The 17,827-nt window shown below is 36.1% G+C and overlaps 1 protein-coding gene across 1 annotated transcript in view; it reads right to left on the bottom strand.

Moving 5' to 3' along the window:
* Taf4b (TATA-box binding protein associated factor 4b) overlaps positions 1-17,827 on the bottom strand; it is a 146,965-nt gene that overhangs the window by 120,524 nt on the left and 8,614 nt on the right. Inside the window, 2 exon segments of the mRNA XM_047525878.1 lie at positions 3,958-4,065; positions 5,017-5,162. Of these exon segments, the coding sequence (XP_047381834.1) occupies positions 3,958-4,065; positions 5,017-5,162 (254 nt within the window).

Here is a 17,827-nt window from a genome sequence, read left to right as displayed (position 1 = left end):
AAAATAAAAATTACAAGTTAATTCGTATAATTTTATTAAACATTAGAGAAAGTCTCACAGGCAACATCAGAAATGAAGTCTCCCTCCTGTTCATACCCTTAGTTCTGCAATCCAGGGACAATTACTGTGTAGTTTCTTCTACGAATTTTCTAATTAACATTTAGGTTTACAAATAGTAAGCAAGACTGTTTCTTCAGAGTCTACCTTATAATCAGGCATAAACTCTCTGTAATACTAAATTTATGAAATTGTCCTTAGCATCACAATAAAAACACAAAAGTGTAATCTGGAATTTTAGCTACTGATTATGACGGCCTTTGATGATTGATGGGAAGGGCTCCTCAGGGAAGTACTGTACCTCTACCTTATGAAACAAAATAAGGTCAAATGAAATCAGTTCAGTAAAAGTGTCCTACTGTTTGTGAGCAGAAGAACTTAAGACATTTTACTTCCTTGTCAATAATTCATCCTTTTTCCATATTATAGTTTGGATCATAAATGTTCCTAAAGGATCCACGTACTAAAAAGTTGGTCCCTAACCTATGATGCTATAGGAAGATGGCAGAATCTTGAGAGGGAGATCCTAATGGTAGGACTTCCAGCCAATTGGAGTGTGCCCTTGAAGGGAATACTTTCTTCCTTTTTCTTCCTCATTTTGCTTCCTTGCCATGAGGTGAACAGGCCTCTGCTGTCACATACTTCTACCATGATATACTGCACAATTAGCCATGAACTGAAACCTCCAAAACTGTGAGTCAAAATAAATATTTCTTCTTTTAAATTTGATTTATCTCAGGTGTTCATTACAATAATGGAAAGCTGACTAGCACACTCAAGAACAAATCTGTCCTTAATAATCCTTTCAAATATAGCTACTATCTATACCAGATACATGCACCTTCTATGCCAATGTCATCTATTAAGGGACACAGTGAAGTATATATATAATCCTGGTTGTCTCATCATAGTGTTGGATAGATGTTCTTAAACTCAAACATAACTCTTATCTTACACTCAATATTCTATGTCAGTCAAGGCTATTTCTATTCTTTGCAAGACTGGATTACACTGATTAGGCAGGTAGAATATATGTGATCTGTGTGAAAATCAGTCATGCATACAGCTAGTAAAATGAACTGTATACAAATTTAGCAGACCAAACTACATTTCAAGGAGGGTCATTTCCTGTACCTGTCTGAGGTTTATTCATATTTAATTAGAAATGCTTATTCCAAATAAAATCATTTGCACATTAACATTATGACAATGAGCCAATTATAGCTTCATCTTTAAATATAACATAAAATTGAACATTAAAGGATGGGTGTGGTGGCACATGCCTGTAATCCCAGTGCCTCAGAAGGCTGAGGCAGAAGGGTAGCAAGGTCAAAGTCAACCTCTGCAACTGAGCAAGCCCCTAAGCAACTCAGCAAGACCCTATCGCAAAATACAAAATAAAAAGGGCTAAGGATGTGGCTCAATGGTTAAGCACCTCTGGGTTCGATTCCCAGTGTCAAAAAAAAAAACACTAAAGATTTTAAACTACTTTTTGTGTTATATTTACTATAGTAGGACATGACATTTTAAACAAATACTGATACCTAGTAATAGGAAATACATACTTTCAAAATTTCTTAGCACACAGAGAAGTCCTTTTTATAGTAAAGCAAACGTGATATTGGTCCTGGAATCAGGGGATTCACTGATTACTTCATACATGGCATGACCCAGAAGCTGCCAGCTTAATGAAGTATTACAACAGTCTGTAGAAGACACAGGTAAAGCACCATCTCCAAGGCAATACTCCTTAAGGATGGGATTCCATTCTCCAAGACTCAGTACATTCATTGAATCAAAAATTTCAATATTGGGACTAACACATGGATCAAGGAACCTGGGAGTAGATGCATGAATGGCACTTTCCATTTCTGCCCACACACTCCCACTACAGGACCTGGTACTGCACCTGAGCACTGCAGGTACCTTGTGTCCAGGGATCAACAGGAAAGGGAGGAGTCATTACCTTGATAAAGGAGGTAAGCAAGGTAGCTATCACACAATAGAGGCTGCTACTGTTTGAACGTACCCTCCAAACCATGTTGAAATTTAGTTACTAATGACAGTACTTAAGAGGTGATTAGGGTATGAGGGCTTTGTAAATGTTATCACAGGAGTGGGTAGGTTATCTAGGGAGAGAGCTCCAGATAAAAGGATAAATTTGGGGTGAGGCTACTGATGGAGCCCCAGTTCACCAATGAATCACTCCCCAAAGATAAGGCAGAGAAGACTGAGGAGAATCTACGTGAGCCCTTGTCAGAGAGACTCTGGAATCTGACAGAGATGTTCCCTGAGAGGATATGGTCCACAGTGAAAGCCACTTTTGATCTTTCCCTCTTTGTGGCTCAATAAATGCACAGGGTTTCCAAGGCAGCCTTGTGGACTGGGACCACTTTCTTTATGATCCTGGTTCTTCCTGTCGTCTTTGAGACTGAGACATTGCAAATGGAGCAAGAGCAGCAATGGCAGCAGCAGCAGATATTCCTAGGGCCTAACACAAGGCTGTCAGGAGGAAGGTGAGGGGCCTCTACCTTCATTTCCTGGAAACAGCTATATTGTTACCTCTATATTTGACCTGTCTTGTTGAAAGAAATGTGAAATTCAATTGTGTTTGGACTACTGATTACTTAGTAGGGTTTTCTGTTTCTTTTTTTTTAACTTTGGCACACAGATCTAAACCTGGTAGGAAGAATTCTCCCTTAATGGTCACGTGAAGAGACTCCCAATTTGCATACTGTCCTATTTCTTTTGTCCTCACTCTGATATCAGAGTACAACTATATAGATGATTATTGCAGTGGCTACCCTATCCTTTCCAGTAAATTGCTCCTAACTGGAAGATCTCCTCACTACCCCACAATAAGGAAGAAACTCATGCCCCATAATGGGAGGGAAGGATCCCTGACCATTAATGACTTTTTTTTCTTGTAAAGAATGAAGATGTTGGGAAGGGACATGCACATGATGTAAAAGTGACAAAGTGCATTACATCTGTTCTGTAAAGAACCAAGAATTTCAATGCATATTGGAGAAAAAGGAGGCTGACTGCAGCTTCAGTCACAAAATGGGGTCAATGAGGGTTATGAAGAACAAAGCAGACAAGTCTACATGAACTTTAGTTCCACTGCTTCAGTTAGTTTTAGGCTGCAGCTGATAGTTCATCCCATTAACCTATCTTCTTTGTTTCCACAAGGAAAGGAAGAAACCCAGAAGAATCCCAGAACAGTTGGTCTCTGACATGTATACTTGACTACTTCTCCACCTGGAAGTACATCCAAGTGATGTAAAAGTGGACTACGATGAACCATCACAAGGAAACACTAGTACTGTTCTATCTAGCTGCTGGGAATGCAACTGGACAGCTTCCACCTGACAGATCCATCAGGTTTCCCTCTGCTACAGAGAAACACCTTGCTTAAAAGTACAACTTTCAGTGAGTCCACATCCAATGACAAATCCCAGGGCAGGAAGTAAGGCCCAGCCAGCCATATTGGCCCATACTGGAACAATGCTGATAAGCAGCATAAGCTCCAAAGTTTCCCACCAGGTTGACTGAGGCTTCACTGGGTATACATCTAGCTTACACTCACTCTCCTTCCCTTTCACAGGTATTAATCCCTAATGAAGATCTCATACACCAAATTCTCTCAGCACCTGCTTCTAGAGACTATGACACAAGACTATTAGGTAAATTTGTATTAATACATTTAATAAAAATGTATCCCCAAAATATACATTTTCTTGTTTCCTACACCTCCAACAGTTCCCAGTTTGATATGTACTGTATATTAATGAATTGCCCTCTTTGATGTCACAAAGTCAACAACTTACACATACAATAGGAACAAGCCAAATAATAAAGATAAGAGAAAGATATGGTCACAAATAAGTCACAACTTACTTGTACTGAGGAAGGGTTTGAACCAGTGGTTGCCACAGTAGTTCCTATCTGAGCCAACTTTTTAACAGGTGCCACAGCCACTTTCTTGATTAATTGAGAGCTAGAATTCTTGGAGGTGAGGAACAAGATAACACAAAGTCATCAATGTAAGTAATTTAAAATCAATATTATGAAGAAGGGCTGGGGATATAGCTCAGTTGGTAGAGTACCTGCCCTGCACACAAGGCCCTGGGTTCAATTCTAGCACCATCAAAAAAAAAAAAAAATATATATATATATATATACATAATATATATATATTAAACATACACATAATATGAAGAACATTAGAACACTTTACCAGAGCAAATTTGTTATAACTGAATTTATAACCTTATGGTTTTATACACATCCTATACTATAAACCTAACTGATCAGCCAGGCATGGTGGTGCATGCCTGTAATTCCAGCAACTCGGGGCTGAGGCAGGAGGATCAAAAGTTCAAGATCAGCCTCAGTAACTCTGGTAGGCCCTAAGTGACTTAGTGAGACCCTGTCTCAAAATAAAAAATAAGGTCTGGGAATGTAGCTCAGCAGGAAAGCACTGAGATGGTTCAATCCCCAGTACCCCTGCTGGCCAAGATAGGCTTCAGTTACATAGAAGGATTACCAAGTATTTAAAATAAGTCATTTCCTAATAATGCAAAACTAAATGAAATGTTATAGATTTCTATATTTTTAACAATAATATCTGTAAGGTATGGATAAAAATGAATATCATAAATAGCAATCTTACTATTTCACCACAAGTTAAAATTGAAGCAGATGGTTATTTTCTTTCAAGATGTAAAAAAATGTCCTTTGAACATACCCTTTGAGAATTATAAAATCTTTGTGTACAAAGATTAAATGTTCATTATTTTAACAGTTATCAAATGACAAAAACCAAAAAATCTTGATTAAATTAGCATATTCAAAGAAAGGTGTATAATTTAAAAAGTTGAGTAGAATCATCTCAAATTATTTTCACTGGTAAGCATAGACACATCATATGAAATGAAGAAGTTTAAGATATATTACCGGCATTGTACAGATTTTAACTGTTTGAGCATTTGTTGGTACTACTGGCCTTGTAGCTATGTTACTTGTGGTCTCGGCTCTTGTTATGGCTTGCTGAGGAGACACCAACATCAACTGACCACTGTTACTTTTGATCAAAACTGTTCCTATAGTTAAAAAAAAAAAAAAAAAGACCAGTTATTTAAAAAATAAAACATAACCATCATATTGCCTTCTCCATTTCAACACTATAAATGCTCTGATAAGTGCTTAGTACATATTAAATTCCATATCCACTAATTATTCAACAAAAAAATGGTAAAATGTTTTCATTCAAGCTATTTAAAATATTAAAAATCTAAGCATTTGACAAGATACTCCTGAAGAAGGAACAATGTTTTTCTCTGATATAAAACTATAATGTAAATATGATAACAGCACACAAACACACAAGCTGACTAAAGGAACAGAATGTTAGAGTGCTTGCCTTGCACAGCAAAAAAAAAAAAAAAAAAAAAAAGAAAGAAAAGAAAACCCCCAAATAGGTGTATAAGGATATGTCATACAGGTTGAGTATCCCTTACTCAAAATGCTCAGTGCCAGAAGTGTATCAGATTTTGTAATATTTTTTAGATTTTTAGAATATTTGCATAGACTTAACCAAGAGAACATCTTTTTCCTGAAAATCCAAAATCCAATATGCTCCAAAATCCAAAACTTTTTCAACACTATCAGAGGCTCAACCTGTTTCAAATTTTCCTAGAAGGCTCTGTACATGATTGAGAACAAAAGTGACTATACAATATATGGTTGATGAGTTGTCTCATGGAAAAGATGGAATTGGGCACCTATTTTACATACATTCACTAAAACCCTGGCACCACTAAAGATACAAAGGTAAAAATACACAATTTAACTCTTAGACAATGGAAAATTATCTTTTGAACTTGAGACAGGGAAGACTTCTTAAAATAAGTAAAGTCTAACACATTTGACTACATTAAAAGTAATTTCAATTAGCAAAAGACACCATCAGAAAAAAGATAAGACACAAATGGGCATGATAATGCACACCTGTAATCCCAGAAAGTTGGGAGGTTGAAGCAAGAAGATCCCAAGTTCCAGGTCACCCTCCTCAATTTAGTGAGACCCTGTCTCAAAATTTAAAAATTTAAAAATTAAAAAGGACTGGGGATGTAGCTCAGTGGTAGATCTCCCCTGCTTTTAGTCCTCAGTCCCACCAAAAAAAAAACAAAAAATAAAAAAGATAAGAGACAAAATGGAATACTGGGCACTTAGGTGCAAATCTGACTCCTAGCAGCTTGGGAGGCTAAGGCAGGAGGATCATGAATTCAAAGCCAGCCCCAGAAATGTAGAGAGGCCCTAAACTACTTAGTGAGACCCTGTCTCAAAATAAAATATAAAAAGGGTTATAGATGTGGTTCAGTGACTAAGCACTGGGTCCAAACCTTGGTACCAAAAAAAAAAAAAAAAAGAAGACAGGAAATGGAATATATTCAAAGAACGGGTATTCAAAATGCACAAAGAAAAAAAATGCCAATAATAGGGAAAGGTAAATAAAGACCCTGGTGAGATATCATTTTATATCTATTTAGATAGGTAAAATTTAATTAGTCCAACAACACTAAGTGTTAGAGACACACACCAGCAGGAACACTATCAATCTTGTTTGGTGGTAGGATGATTTGGTACAATTACTTTGATCAACTTTACATACATGACTACCAAATTGATTTTCATTTGCATAAACTGTAACCCAGTATTTCTAACCTAAAAGAATTCTTGTCCATAATACAAGCAACAATAATTGTTGGTAAGGATGTGGTACATTCATACATTACTGGTGGGGCTACAAACTGGTGCAACCACTCTGGAAAGCAGTATGGAGATTCCTCAGAAAATTTGGAATGGAACCACCTTTTTAACCAGTTACCCCACTCCTCGGTAAACACCCAAAGGACTTAAAATCAGAATACTATAGTGACAAAACCACATCAATGTTTACAGCAGCTCCATTCACAACAGCTAAGTTATGGAACCAGCCTACTTGCCTTCAACAGATGAATGGATAAAGGAAATTTGGTATATATACACAATGGAATACTACTCAGTCATAAAGAAGAATGAAATGATGGTATTGTCTGGTAAATGGATGGATCTAGAGACTATCATGCTACGTGAAATAAGCCAATCCCAAAAAACTAAAGGCCAAATGTTCTCTGATATGTGAATGCTAACACACAATAAGGGGGCAGGGGGAATAGAAGTTCGCTGGATTGGACAAACGGGAATGAAGGGAAGAGAGAAGGGATGGGAATAGGAAAAACAATAAAATGAATTGGACAAAACTTTCCTATGTTCATATATGAATACAAGACCAGGAACTCCACATCATGTTTAACTACAAGAATGGGAAGTTATCCTCCATGTATGTGTAATATGTCAAAATATATTCCACTGACAGGCACCATGGCACACACCTGTAATCCTAAAGGCTCAGGAGGCTAAGGCAAGGAAGATGGAGAGTTCAAAGCCAGTCTCAGCAACAGTGAGGTGCTAAGCGACTCAGTGAGACCCTGTCTCTAAATAAAAATACAATATAGGGCTGTGGATATGGCTCAGAGGTCATGAGTGCCCCAAATTCAATCCTTAGTACAAAAAAAAAATTAATACACTCTACTATCATGTATATCTAAAAAGAATTTTTTAAAAAAGAAATTCTTGTACATGTTAATAGGAGACTCAAACAAAATATTCAAAGCTGAAGTTCTACACTTCCAGAATGGAAACATGAGGAGCTTCACAAACCTATTCCCAAAGAAAAAGTGTAACTGCTGAATACTATTTTAAAACAACCATTTAAGTTTTTGGAAATTTCCCTAAAGCATACAGAAAATGACTACACAATTATTAAAGAAGATCTAATAAAAATTCAGCAAGAATATTAAGAATTTGTAGCATCTACATTATGATCCACACTCCCTCTCTCTCCCTCCTTAGCTCAGGACAGAAACTCTACTCTAGGTTAGTTTAGCCAAGAACACAAACCTCCCTCTCACCTAAGATCCCAGTCAAACGCAATGGGATCTTCCTGGGAGGAGCAGATTCCAACATTTCCCATCTCTAACTACATAGTGAAGACATAAAATTTAAAAGAAGTACATCCAAGAAGTTTGTGGCTCCCTTCTTTGGCTCATAAAAAGAAGGTTCTATTTCAGGGATAGCCCAATTATAAATACTTGGGCACCCATGACCCCAACTTTCAGGGTGGTTTCACCTGTGGGAGGGACTAGATGTCAGATTTAATAGACAGACTTCACAGTAATCATTATAAAATGTTCAAAGGACTAAAAGGAACCATACTTGGAAAATATGATGATATCTCAAACACTGTCACTTGTCACTAGAAGCCAGGAGCACAGGTGTTGCCTGTAGTCCTACAGACTTAGAGGCAGGAGGATCACCTGAGCCCAGGAGTACAGTATCAAAGCTACAATGCACAAAGAAAATGAATTCAGATGGTAGCTTGTTTTCACAAGAACAAATGAAGAAAACCAGAAAAGATAAGTAAGAAGGTAATATAGCAAATGTTAAATAGATCCTTGCTCTCTCCTCTCAGCATTTTTTAAAGATATAAAATTACATAGGATAAATATAATAAAATATTGTTGGGTTTGTAATATATCTGAATGTAATATGTAGAGCAATAATAGTGCATGTGCACACACATACAGAGGTAAGAGTGAAATAAACTATATAAAAGAAACGTTCATCTCACTTTAATAGGCCATGATAAATGTGAAGTAGATTCCAAGATACCATAAGTCCTATTGTAGTAAGAACTAAGATAAAATTCAGAAAAATATCTTATGCTCAAAATGAATGAGGCCCTGGATTCAATCCCCAGCAACACACACACAAAAGGAAGGATCAGAGAAACAAAAAAGAAACAGAAAACAAAAATAAATGGCAGAATTAAGTCCAACTATAACCAATAATAATAAATATAAATGGATGAAATAATCCAATCAAAAGACAAAAAATATATGGCTGAGATTTTAAAAATCTAAATATATACTATATCGATATCCCCCTTAAAGAAAAGGTTGTAGAAACCTAAAGAGTCTCTATAAGCCTATAGGGGGAAACTGCAATACCCCAGATCTGCATTGCTAGAGGTATATATAAATGAACAACATGAAAAAACAAGGGAAGAAAATGATCCAAACAAATCTAGATTCTTTATTAAAAGAACCCAGTGACAGTATGGTAGAAGAAATGTCAGAAAAGGACTTCAGATTATACATGATTAAGATGATTTGTGAAGCAAACGAGGAGATAAGAGAGCAAATGCAGGCAATGAATGATCATAACAATAAGGAACTGAAAGAGCAACTGCAAGAAGCAAAAGATCATTTCAACAAAGAGAGATTCTCAAAAAAAAAAAAAAAAAAAAAAAACCAAAATCCTTGAAATGAAGGAAACAATAAACCAAATAAAAAACTCAATGGAAAGTATCACCAACAGATTAGACCACTTGGAACACAGAACCTCAGACAATGAAGTCAAAATATTTAATCTTGAAAATAAAGTTGCCCAAACAGAGAAGATAGTAAGAAATCATGAAGAGAATCTCCAAGAATTATGGGACATCATGAATAAGACCAAATGTAAGAATTATCAGGATTGAGGAAGGCACAGAGATACAAACCAAAAGAATGAACAACCTAGTCAATGAAATAATAGCAGAAAATTTCCCAAGCCTGAAGAATGATGTGGAAAATCAAATATGAGAGGCTTACAGAACATCAAATGCACAAAATTATGACACATCCACACCAAGGCACATTATAATGAAAATGCCTAACATACAAAATAAAAATAGGATTTTGAAGACCGGGAGAGAAAAGCATCAGATTACATATAGGTGGAGACCAATACGGATAGCAGCAGATTTCTCAGCCCAGACTCTAAAAGCTAGAAGGGCCTGGAACAACATATTTGAAGCTCTGAAAGAACATGGTTGCTAACCAAGAATCCTATACCCAGCAAAACTAACCTTCAGATTTCAAGATGAAATAAAATCCTTCCATGACAAACAAAAGTTAAAAGAATTTACAAATAGAAAGTCTGTGCTACAGAATGTTCTCAGCAAAATATTCCATGAGGAGGAAATGAAAAACAACAATGGAGGTCAGCAAAGGGAGGAACTACCTAAAAGAAAAATCCATTCAAAGGAGAAACCAAGCCAAGTTAAAAACCAAAAATAAGCCCAAATGACTAGGAATACAAATCATATCTCAATAATAACCCTGAACGTTAATGGCATAAACTCATCAATCAAAAGACATACACTGGCAGATGGGATTAAAAAGAAAGACCCAACAATATGCTTCCTTCAAGACATTCATCTCATAGAAAAAGACATCCACAGACTAAAGGTGAAAGGATGGAAAAAACATACAATGCACATGGACTCAGTAAAAAAGCGGGGGTTTCCATCCTTATTTCAGATAAAGTGGACTTCAAGACAAAGTTAGTCAGAAGGGATAAAGAAGGACATTTCATACTGCTTAAGGGAACCATCAATCAGGAAGACATAATAATAGTAAATATTTATGCCCCAAACAATTGTGCATCCATGTGCATCAGAGAAATCCTTCTCAATGCCAGGAATCAAATAGGCCACAACACAATAATTCTGGGTGACTTTAACGCACCGCTGTCACCACTAGATAGATCTTCCAAACAAAAACCAACCAAAGAAACCATAGAACCCAATAACACAATCAATAACCTAGACTTAATAGACATACATAGAATATTCCATCCATCAATGAGCGGATTCACTTTCTTCTCAGCAGCCCATGGAACCTTCTCGAAAACAGATCATATGTTATGCCACAAAGCAGCCCTTGGGAAATGCAAAAAAATAGAGATACTGCCTTGTGTTCTATCAGATCATAATGGAATGAAATTAGAAATCAATGACAAAATAAAACTCCAACACCTGGAAACTAAATAATATGCTATTGAATGAAACATGGATAACAGAAAACATCAGGGAGGAGATTAAAAAAATTCTTAGAGGTCAATGAGAATGACGATACAACATATCAAAATCTCTGGGAAACTATGAAAGCAGTATTAAGAGGAAAATTCATTGCATGGAGTGCATTCAAGAAAAGAAGAAACAGTCAACAACTAAATGACCTAACATTACAGCTCAAAGCCCTAGAAAAAGAAGAACAGAACAACACCAAAAGTAGTAGAAGACAGGAAATAATTAAAATCAGAGCTGAAATCAATGAAATTGAAACAAAAGAAACAATTCAAAAAATTGACAAAACAAGAAGTTGGTTCTTTGAAACAGGAAACAAAATAGACAAACCCTTAGCCACCCTAACAAAGGGGATAGAAAAAACTCAAACTACTAAAATTTGTGATGAAAAAGGAAATATCACAACAGACACCACTGAAATACATAACATAATGAGAAGCTACTTCGAAAATCTATATTCCAGCAAAATAGAAAATACCAAAGACATTGACAAATTTCTAGATACATATGCTCCTCCCAAACTGAACCAGGAGGACGTATGCAATTTAAACAGATCAGTATCAAGCAATGAAATAGAAGAAGCCATCAAAAGCCTACCATTCAAGAAAAGCCCAGGACCAGATGGATTCTCAGCCGAGTTCTACAAGACCTTCAAAGAAGAACTCATTCCAATACTTCCCAAAGTACTCCAGGAAATAGAAAAGGAGGGAACCCTACCAAATTCATTCTATGAAGCTAATATCACCCTCATACCCAAACCAGGAAAAGACACATCAAGGAAAGAAAATTTTAGACCAATATCCTTGATGAATACAGATGCAAAGATCCTTAACAAAATATTGGCAAACCATATCCAAAAACATACTAAGAAAATTGTGCACCACGATCAAGTGCAGTTCATCCCAGGAATGCAAAGTTGGTTCAACATCAATAAACATAATCCATCATGTCAATAGACTTAAGGATAAGAATCATATGGTTATTTCAACTGATGCAGAAAAAGTGTTCAGCAAAATACAACACCCCTTCATGCTCAAAACACCAGAAAAAATAGGGATAGTAGGAACATACCTGAACATTGTAAAGGCTATTTATGCTAAGTCCATGGCCAACATCATTCTTCATGGAGAAAAACTGAAACCATTCCCTTTAAAAATGGGAACAAGACAGGGATGCCCTCTTTCACCACTTCTATTCAATATCATACTTGAAACACTAGCCAGAGCAATTAGATTGACTAAAGAAATTAAAGGAATATGAATAGGAAAAGAGGAACTTAAGCTGTCACTATTTGCTTATGACATGATTCTCTACAATATTCAAAAAACTACTCTAGAAAACGTCTAGATCTCATAAATGAATTCAGCAAAATAGCAGGTTATAAAATCAACACATATAAATCTGAAGCATTTTTATACATAAGAAATTAAACATCTGAAAGGGAAATGAGGGAAACTACTCCATTCACAATAGTCTTAAAAAAAATAAAGAGGTAAAAGATCTCTACACTGAAAACTACAAAACACCTAAGAAAGAAATTGAGGAAGACCTTTGAAGTTGGAAAGATCACCCATGTTCTTGGATAGGCAGAATTAATATTATCAAAATGGCCATACTTCCAAAGGCACTATACAGATTTAACACAATTCCAATTAAAATCCCTATGACATTTCTCATAGAAACAGTAAAAGCAATCATGAAATTCATCTGGAAGAACAAAAGACCCAGAATATCCAAAGCAATCCTGGGCAGGAAGAGTGAAGCAGGAGGTATCCCTATACCAGACCTTAAACTCTACTATAGGGCAATAGTAACAAAAACAGCTTGTTACTGACACCAGAATAGACAGGTAAATCAATGGTACAGGATAGAAGACACAGAGACATACCCACATAACTACAGTAACCTCATACTAGACAAGGGTGCCAAAAACTTACAATGGAGAAGACATAGCCTCTTCAACAAATGTTGGTGGGAACACTGGAAATCCATATGCAGTAAAAAGAAATTAAATCCCTATCTCTCCCTCTGTACAAAACTCAACTCAAAATGGATCAAGGATCTAGGAATTAAATCTGAGACATTACACCAAACAGAAGAAAATGTAGGTCCAAATCTCCATCATGTTGCCTTAGGACCAGACCTCCTTAACAAGACCCCCATAGCACAAGGAATAAAAGCAAGAATCAATAAATGGGATAGATTCAAACTACAAAGTTTTTTCTCAGCACAGGAAACAATCGACAATGTGAAAAGAGAGTCTACAGAGTGGGAGAAAATCTTTTCCACACACACTTCAGACAGAGCACTCATCTCCAAAGTTTATAAAGAACTAAAAAACTTTACACCCAAGATACCAAGAACCCAATCAATAAGTGGGCTAAGGAACTGGGGAGACACTTCACAGAAGAAGATATATAGGTGATCAACAAATATATGAAAAAGTGCTCATCATCCCTAGTAATCAGAGAAATGCAAATTAAAAGCACCCTAAGATTTCATCTAACTCCAATTAGAATGACTATTACCAAGAACACAAGCAATAATATGTATTGGTGTAGATGTGGGGGAAAAGGCACACTTCTACATTGCTGGTGGAGTTGCAAATTGGAACAGCCATTCTGGAAAGCAGTATAGATATTTCTTAGAAAACTTGGAATGGACCCACCATTTGACCCAGCTATCCTACTCCTCGGTTTATACCCAAAGGACTTAAAATCAGCATACTACAGTGATGCAGCCACATCAATGTCCATAGCAGCTAATTCACAATAACTAGATTGTGGAACCAACCTAGATGCCCTTCAATTGATGAATGGATAAAGAAACCGTGGTATATACACACAGTGGAATATTACTTAGCCATAAAGAAGAATAAAATTATGTCATTTGTTGGTAAATGAGTAAAGTTGGAAAATATCATGCTATGTGAAATAGGCCAAGCCCAAAAAAACCAAAGGCCAAATGTTTTCTCTGATGAGTGCATGACAATATATAACGATGGCGGGTGGTGGGGGGAGAAGAAGAATAAAGGAACTTTGGATGGTGTAGAGGAAAAAGGTGTGGGAGGGGGTGGGGATGAAAAAACAGTAGAATGAAACAGAGAATATTACCCTATTATATATGTGATTACATGATTGGTGTGAATATACATTGTGTACAACCATAGAAATGAAAAGTTGTATCCCATTTGTGTACAATGTATCAAAATGTGTCTATAAAAATAAAATATATTTTAATAAAAAAAACCTACTACTTTAGAAAATCTAAATCAAAACAAAATCTTAGATCTTCTATGTCTCTATTTAAGATTAACAAAAATTATACTCTGAAAAGCAAAAATAATAATAATTATTATTATTATATATATATCTGTATAGTCGGGTGCAGTGGTGCAGCAACTCAGGAGGCTAAGACAGAAGGATTGCAGATTCAAAGCCAGCCTCAGCAACTTGGTAAGACCCTATCTCAACCTGAAAAATAAAAGGTTGGGTATGTGGCTCAGTGGCTAAACACCTCTGGGTTCAATCCCTGGTACCTTCCCACACACAAAATATATATTTATATACAATATATTATGTATAACATATAGTTTCTTTTTTTTAATTTCTCCATTTCATTGTCCCACTAGGAACCAAGATACTCTTTTGAAGGCAACCCACACTATCAATAAATTTCCACTGATATTTTCAGTATTCTTCAATTGATATCCATACATTTACATAATATGTACACACATATATGATGTATGTACACACAAATATTAATATTTTTATACAAATGGTAGCATATTACATACTGTTTATGTCACTCCTCGGTTTATACCCAAAGGACTTAAAATCAGCATACTACAGTGATGCAGCCACATCAATGTTCATAGCAGCTGATTCACAAAAGCTAAATTTTGGAACCAACCTAGATGTCCTTCAATAGACGAATGGATTAAGAAACTGTGGGATATATACACAGTGGAATATTACTTAGCCATAAAGAAGAATAAAATTATGGCATTTGCTGGTAAATGGATGAAGCTGGAAAATATCATGCTAAGTGAAATAGGCCAAACCCAAAATAACAAAGGCCAAATGTTTTCTCTGATAAGTGCATGACAATATATAACGATGGCGAGTGGTGGGGGGAAGAGAAAAATGAAGGAACTTTAGATGGTGTAGAGGAAAAAGGGGATGGAAAAACAGAATGAAACAATATTACCCTATATATATGTATGATTACACTTTGGCGTGATATACATTGTGTACAACCATAGAAATCAAGTTGTACCCCATTTGTGTACAATGTATCAAAATGTGTCTGTAAGAATAAAAAATATTTTAATAAAAAAAAGTCACTGGAGATTTTTTTTCACAGTTTTTTCTAATGATAAAGGGCCGAATAAATCAAGAACCTGTACCATTTTAAACTTATATGCACCAAACTACATAACCTAAAATTGAAGAAAAAACTAATGTAAAATAAAGGGAAAATAAATTTCTTATAGATGTAATACCCCACCATTAGTAAAGGATGATAGAAGATCAGGGCCAAGGATGTAGCTCAGCAGCAGAGTGCATGCCTAGCATGCACAGGCCTGAGTTCAACCCACAACACTGCCAAAAAACAAAACAAAAGAATCACAAAACTAGGCAAAAGATCAACAAGGACATCAAAGTCTTAAGAAGCACTGTAAACAAACTAAACCTAACACAAATGTATATTATACAGCACCCAACAACAAGATTTTTTAAGTATAAACAGAATACTCTGCAAGATAGAGTACTCATACTAAGACATAAAACAAGCCTCTATAAAGTTAAAAGGATTGAAATCATAAAATGTATTGTTTCTAACTGTAATGAAATAAAATTATAAATTAGTAACAGGAAAATAAGTGAAGGAACTCACAAATATGCGGATAATAATAAACAGTACACTCCTATGTAACCAAGGGGTCAGTGAAGAAATCACACACACATACAAAAAAGAAAATACTTTGAGACAAATGAAAATGAAGCCACAACATTCCAAAACTTATGGGATAAAGTTAATGCAGTGTTTACAGGAAAATTTATAGTTACAAATGCCTATTTTAAAAAGAAAAAAATTAAGTCAGTAACAATCTTCTGTCTTTAGACACTGGACAAAGGAGGGCAAAATAAAAACAAAAGCAAGCAGAAGAAAAAAGTATAAAGATAGAGCAGAGGTAAATAAAATGTACAATAGAAAAACAATTGAGAAAAATTAATTGAACCAAAAGTTGGCTCTTTGGAAAGATCAACAAAAATGACAAACTTGAATTGACTAGGAAAAAAAGAAAACTCTAAAACCACTCAAATCAGGAATAAAGGGAAATTGCTGATAAATTGATAGAAATAAGGAATATAGTATAAGGGAGACTGTGAACATTTGTAAACCAATAAATTAGAGAATTTCAATGAAACAGACAAATTCCTGGAAGCATACAAACTACTGAAACTGACTCAAGAAGAAATAGTGTGAATAGACCTCTAAAAAATGAAGATATAGAATCAAAAAAGTATCCACAAGAAAAGTCCAGGCCCAAATGGCTTCATTGGTAAAGTCTACCAAACATTCAAATAAAAATTAATGTGAATCCTTCACAAACTCTTTTTTAAAAAATCATTATTCACCTCATTCTCTTAAGGAGAACTATAGACCAACATCCCTTATAAACACAGATGCAAAATCCTCAATCAAGTACTAACAAACCGAATGCAACAACATATCAAAAACATTACACACCAAAACCATGTGACATTTAATCTTGGAAATGCAGGGTTGGTTTAGCTTCTAAACATCGAATGTCACATCAATTAAAAAAAAAAAAAAAGGACAAAAACCAAATGACCTCTCAACAGATGCTGAGTAAGCATTTGATAAAATTCAACAGCTTTTTTTTTTTTTTTTTTTTTTTTCCACATTTAGGCACAACCTGCCAATCTCTTTATTGGAAACAATAAAATGTGGCGTGTTACCGGGCCGTCACCATGCGCTGGCGACAGTGCTCTGCACTAATGGGCGCTGTTCTTTCGTTCCTGGCTCCCAGCCATTTTCAAGCGCTTTTGCCCTCTACTTTTCACAGACGACAAAATCGAGGCTCAAGATGCACTAAATCTGCTCAGGCACGGGCCGGTGAGCGGCTGAGGCTGGATTTCTGGGCTCTGAGCCTGGATGTGCCTGGCTCCTTAGGTGCCCGCGATGGGCGAATTCACTCCGCTGTTGGCCCAGGGTGATGGCCAATCTCCCCCTTGCTATTATTCCATTCTGCTTGCACAGAAGCATCAGTGACACCAGTTAGAATGTGACCTCAGGACCTGCCCAGACCCCAGTAAGCACAGAGATCTTCCAGTAGCCAGCACCTGCGTTTATCAGGTGTTTCTTATACAGGTGGCGCCTCAGGAGGCCAGGAATTGTTTTTTGTTTGTTTGTTTTTGTACTTGGGATTGAACCCAGTGGCACTTTACCACTGAGCCCTTTTAATTTTTTTTATTCTGAGACCAAGTCTCAATAAGTTGCTGAGGTCTTGAACTTTTTTTTACATTTATTTTTATTGTAAACAAATGGGATACATGTTGTTTCTGTTTGTACTGGAGTAACAGCATACCATTTGCGTAGTCATACATTTACATAGGGTAATGATGTTTGATTCATTCTGTTACTTTTTCCTTCCCCCCACCCCTCCCACCCCTCTTTTCCCTCCATACTGTCCCTCCTTCCTCCATTCTTGCCCCC

Source organism: Sciurus carolinensis, chromosome 15 (genome assembly GCF_902686445.1).
Source record: "Sciurus carolinensis chromosome 15, mSciCar1.2, whole genome shotgun sequence".
Taxonomy (NCBI): Eukaryota; Metazoa; Chordata; class Mammalia; order Rodentia; family Sciuridae; genus Sciurus; species Sciurus carolinensis.
Note: the sequence above shows the minus strand (reverse complement) of the source record. Positions and strands in the feature narration are given on the sequence as shown.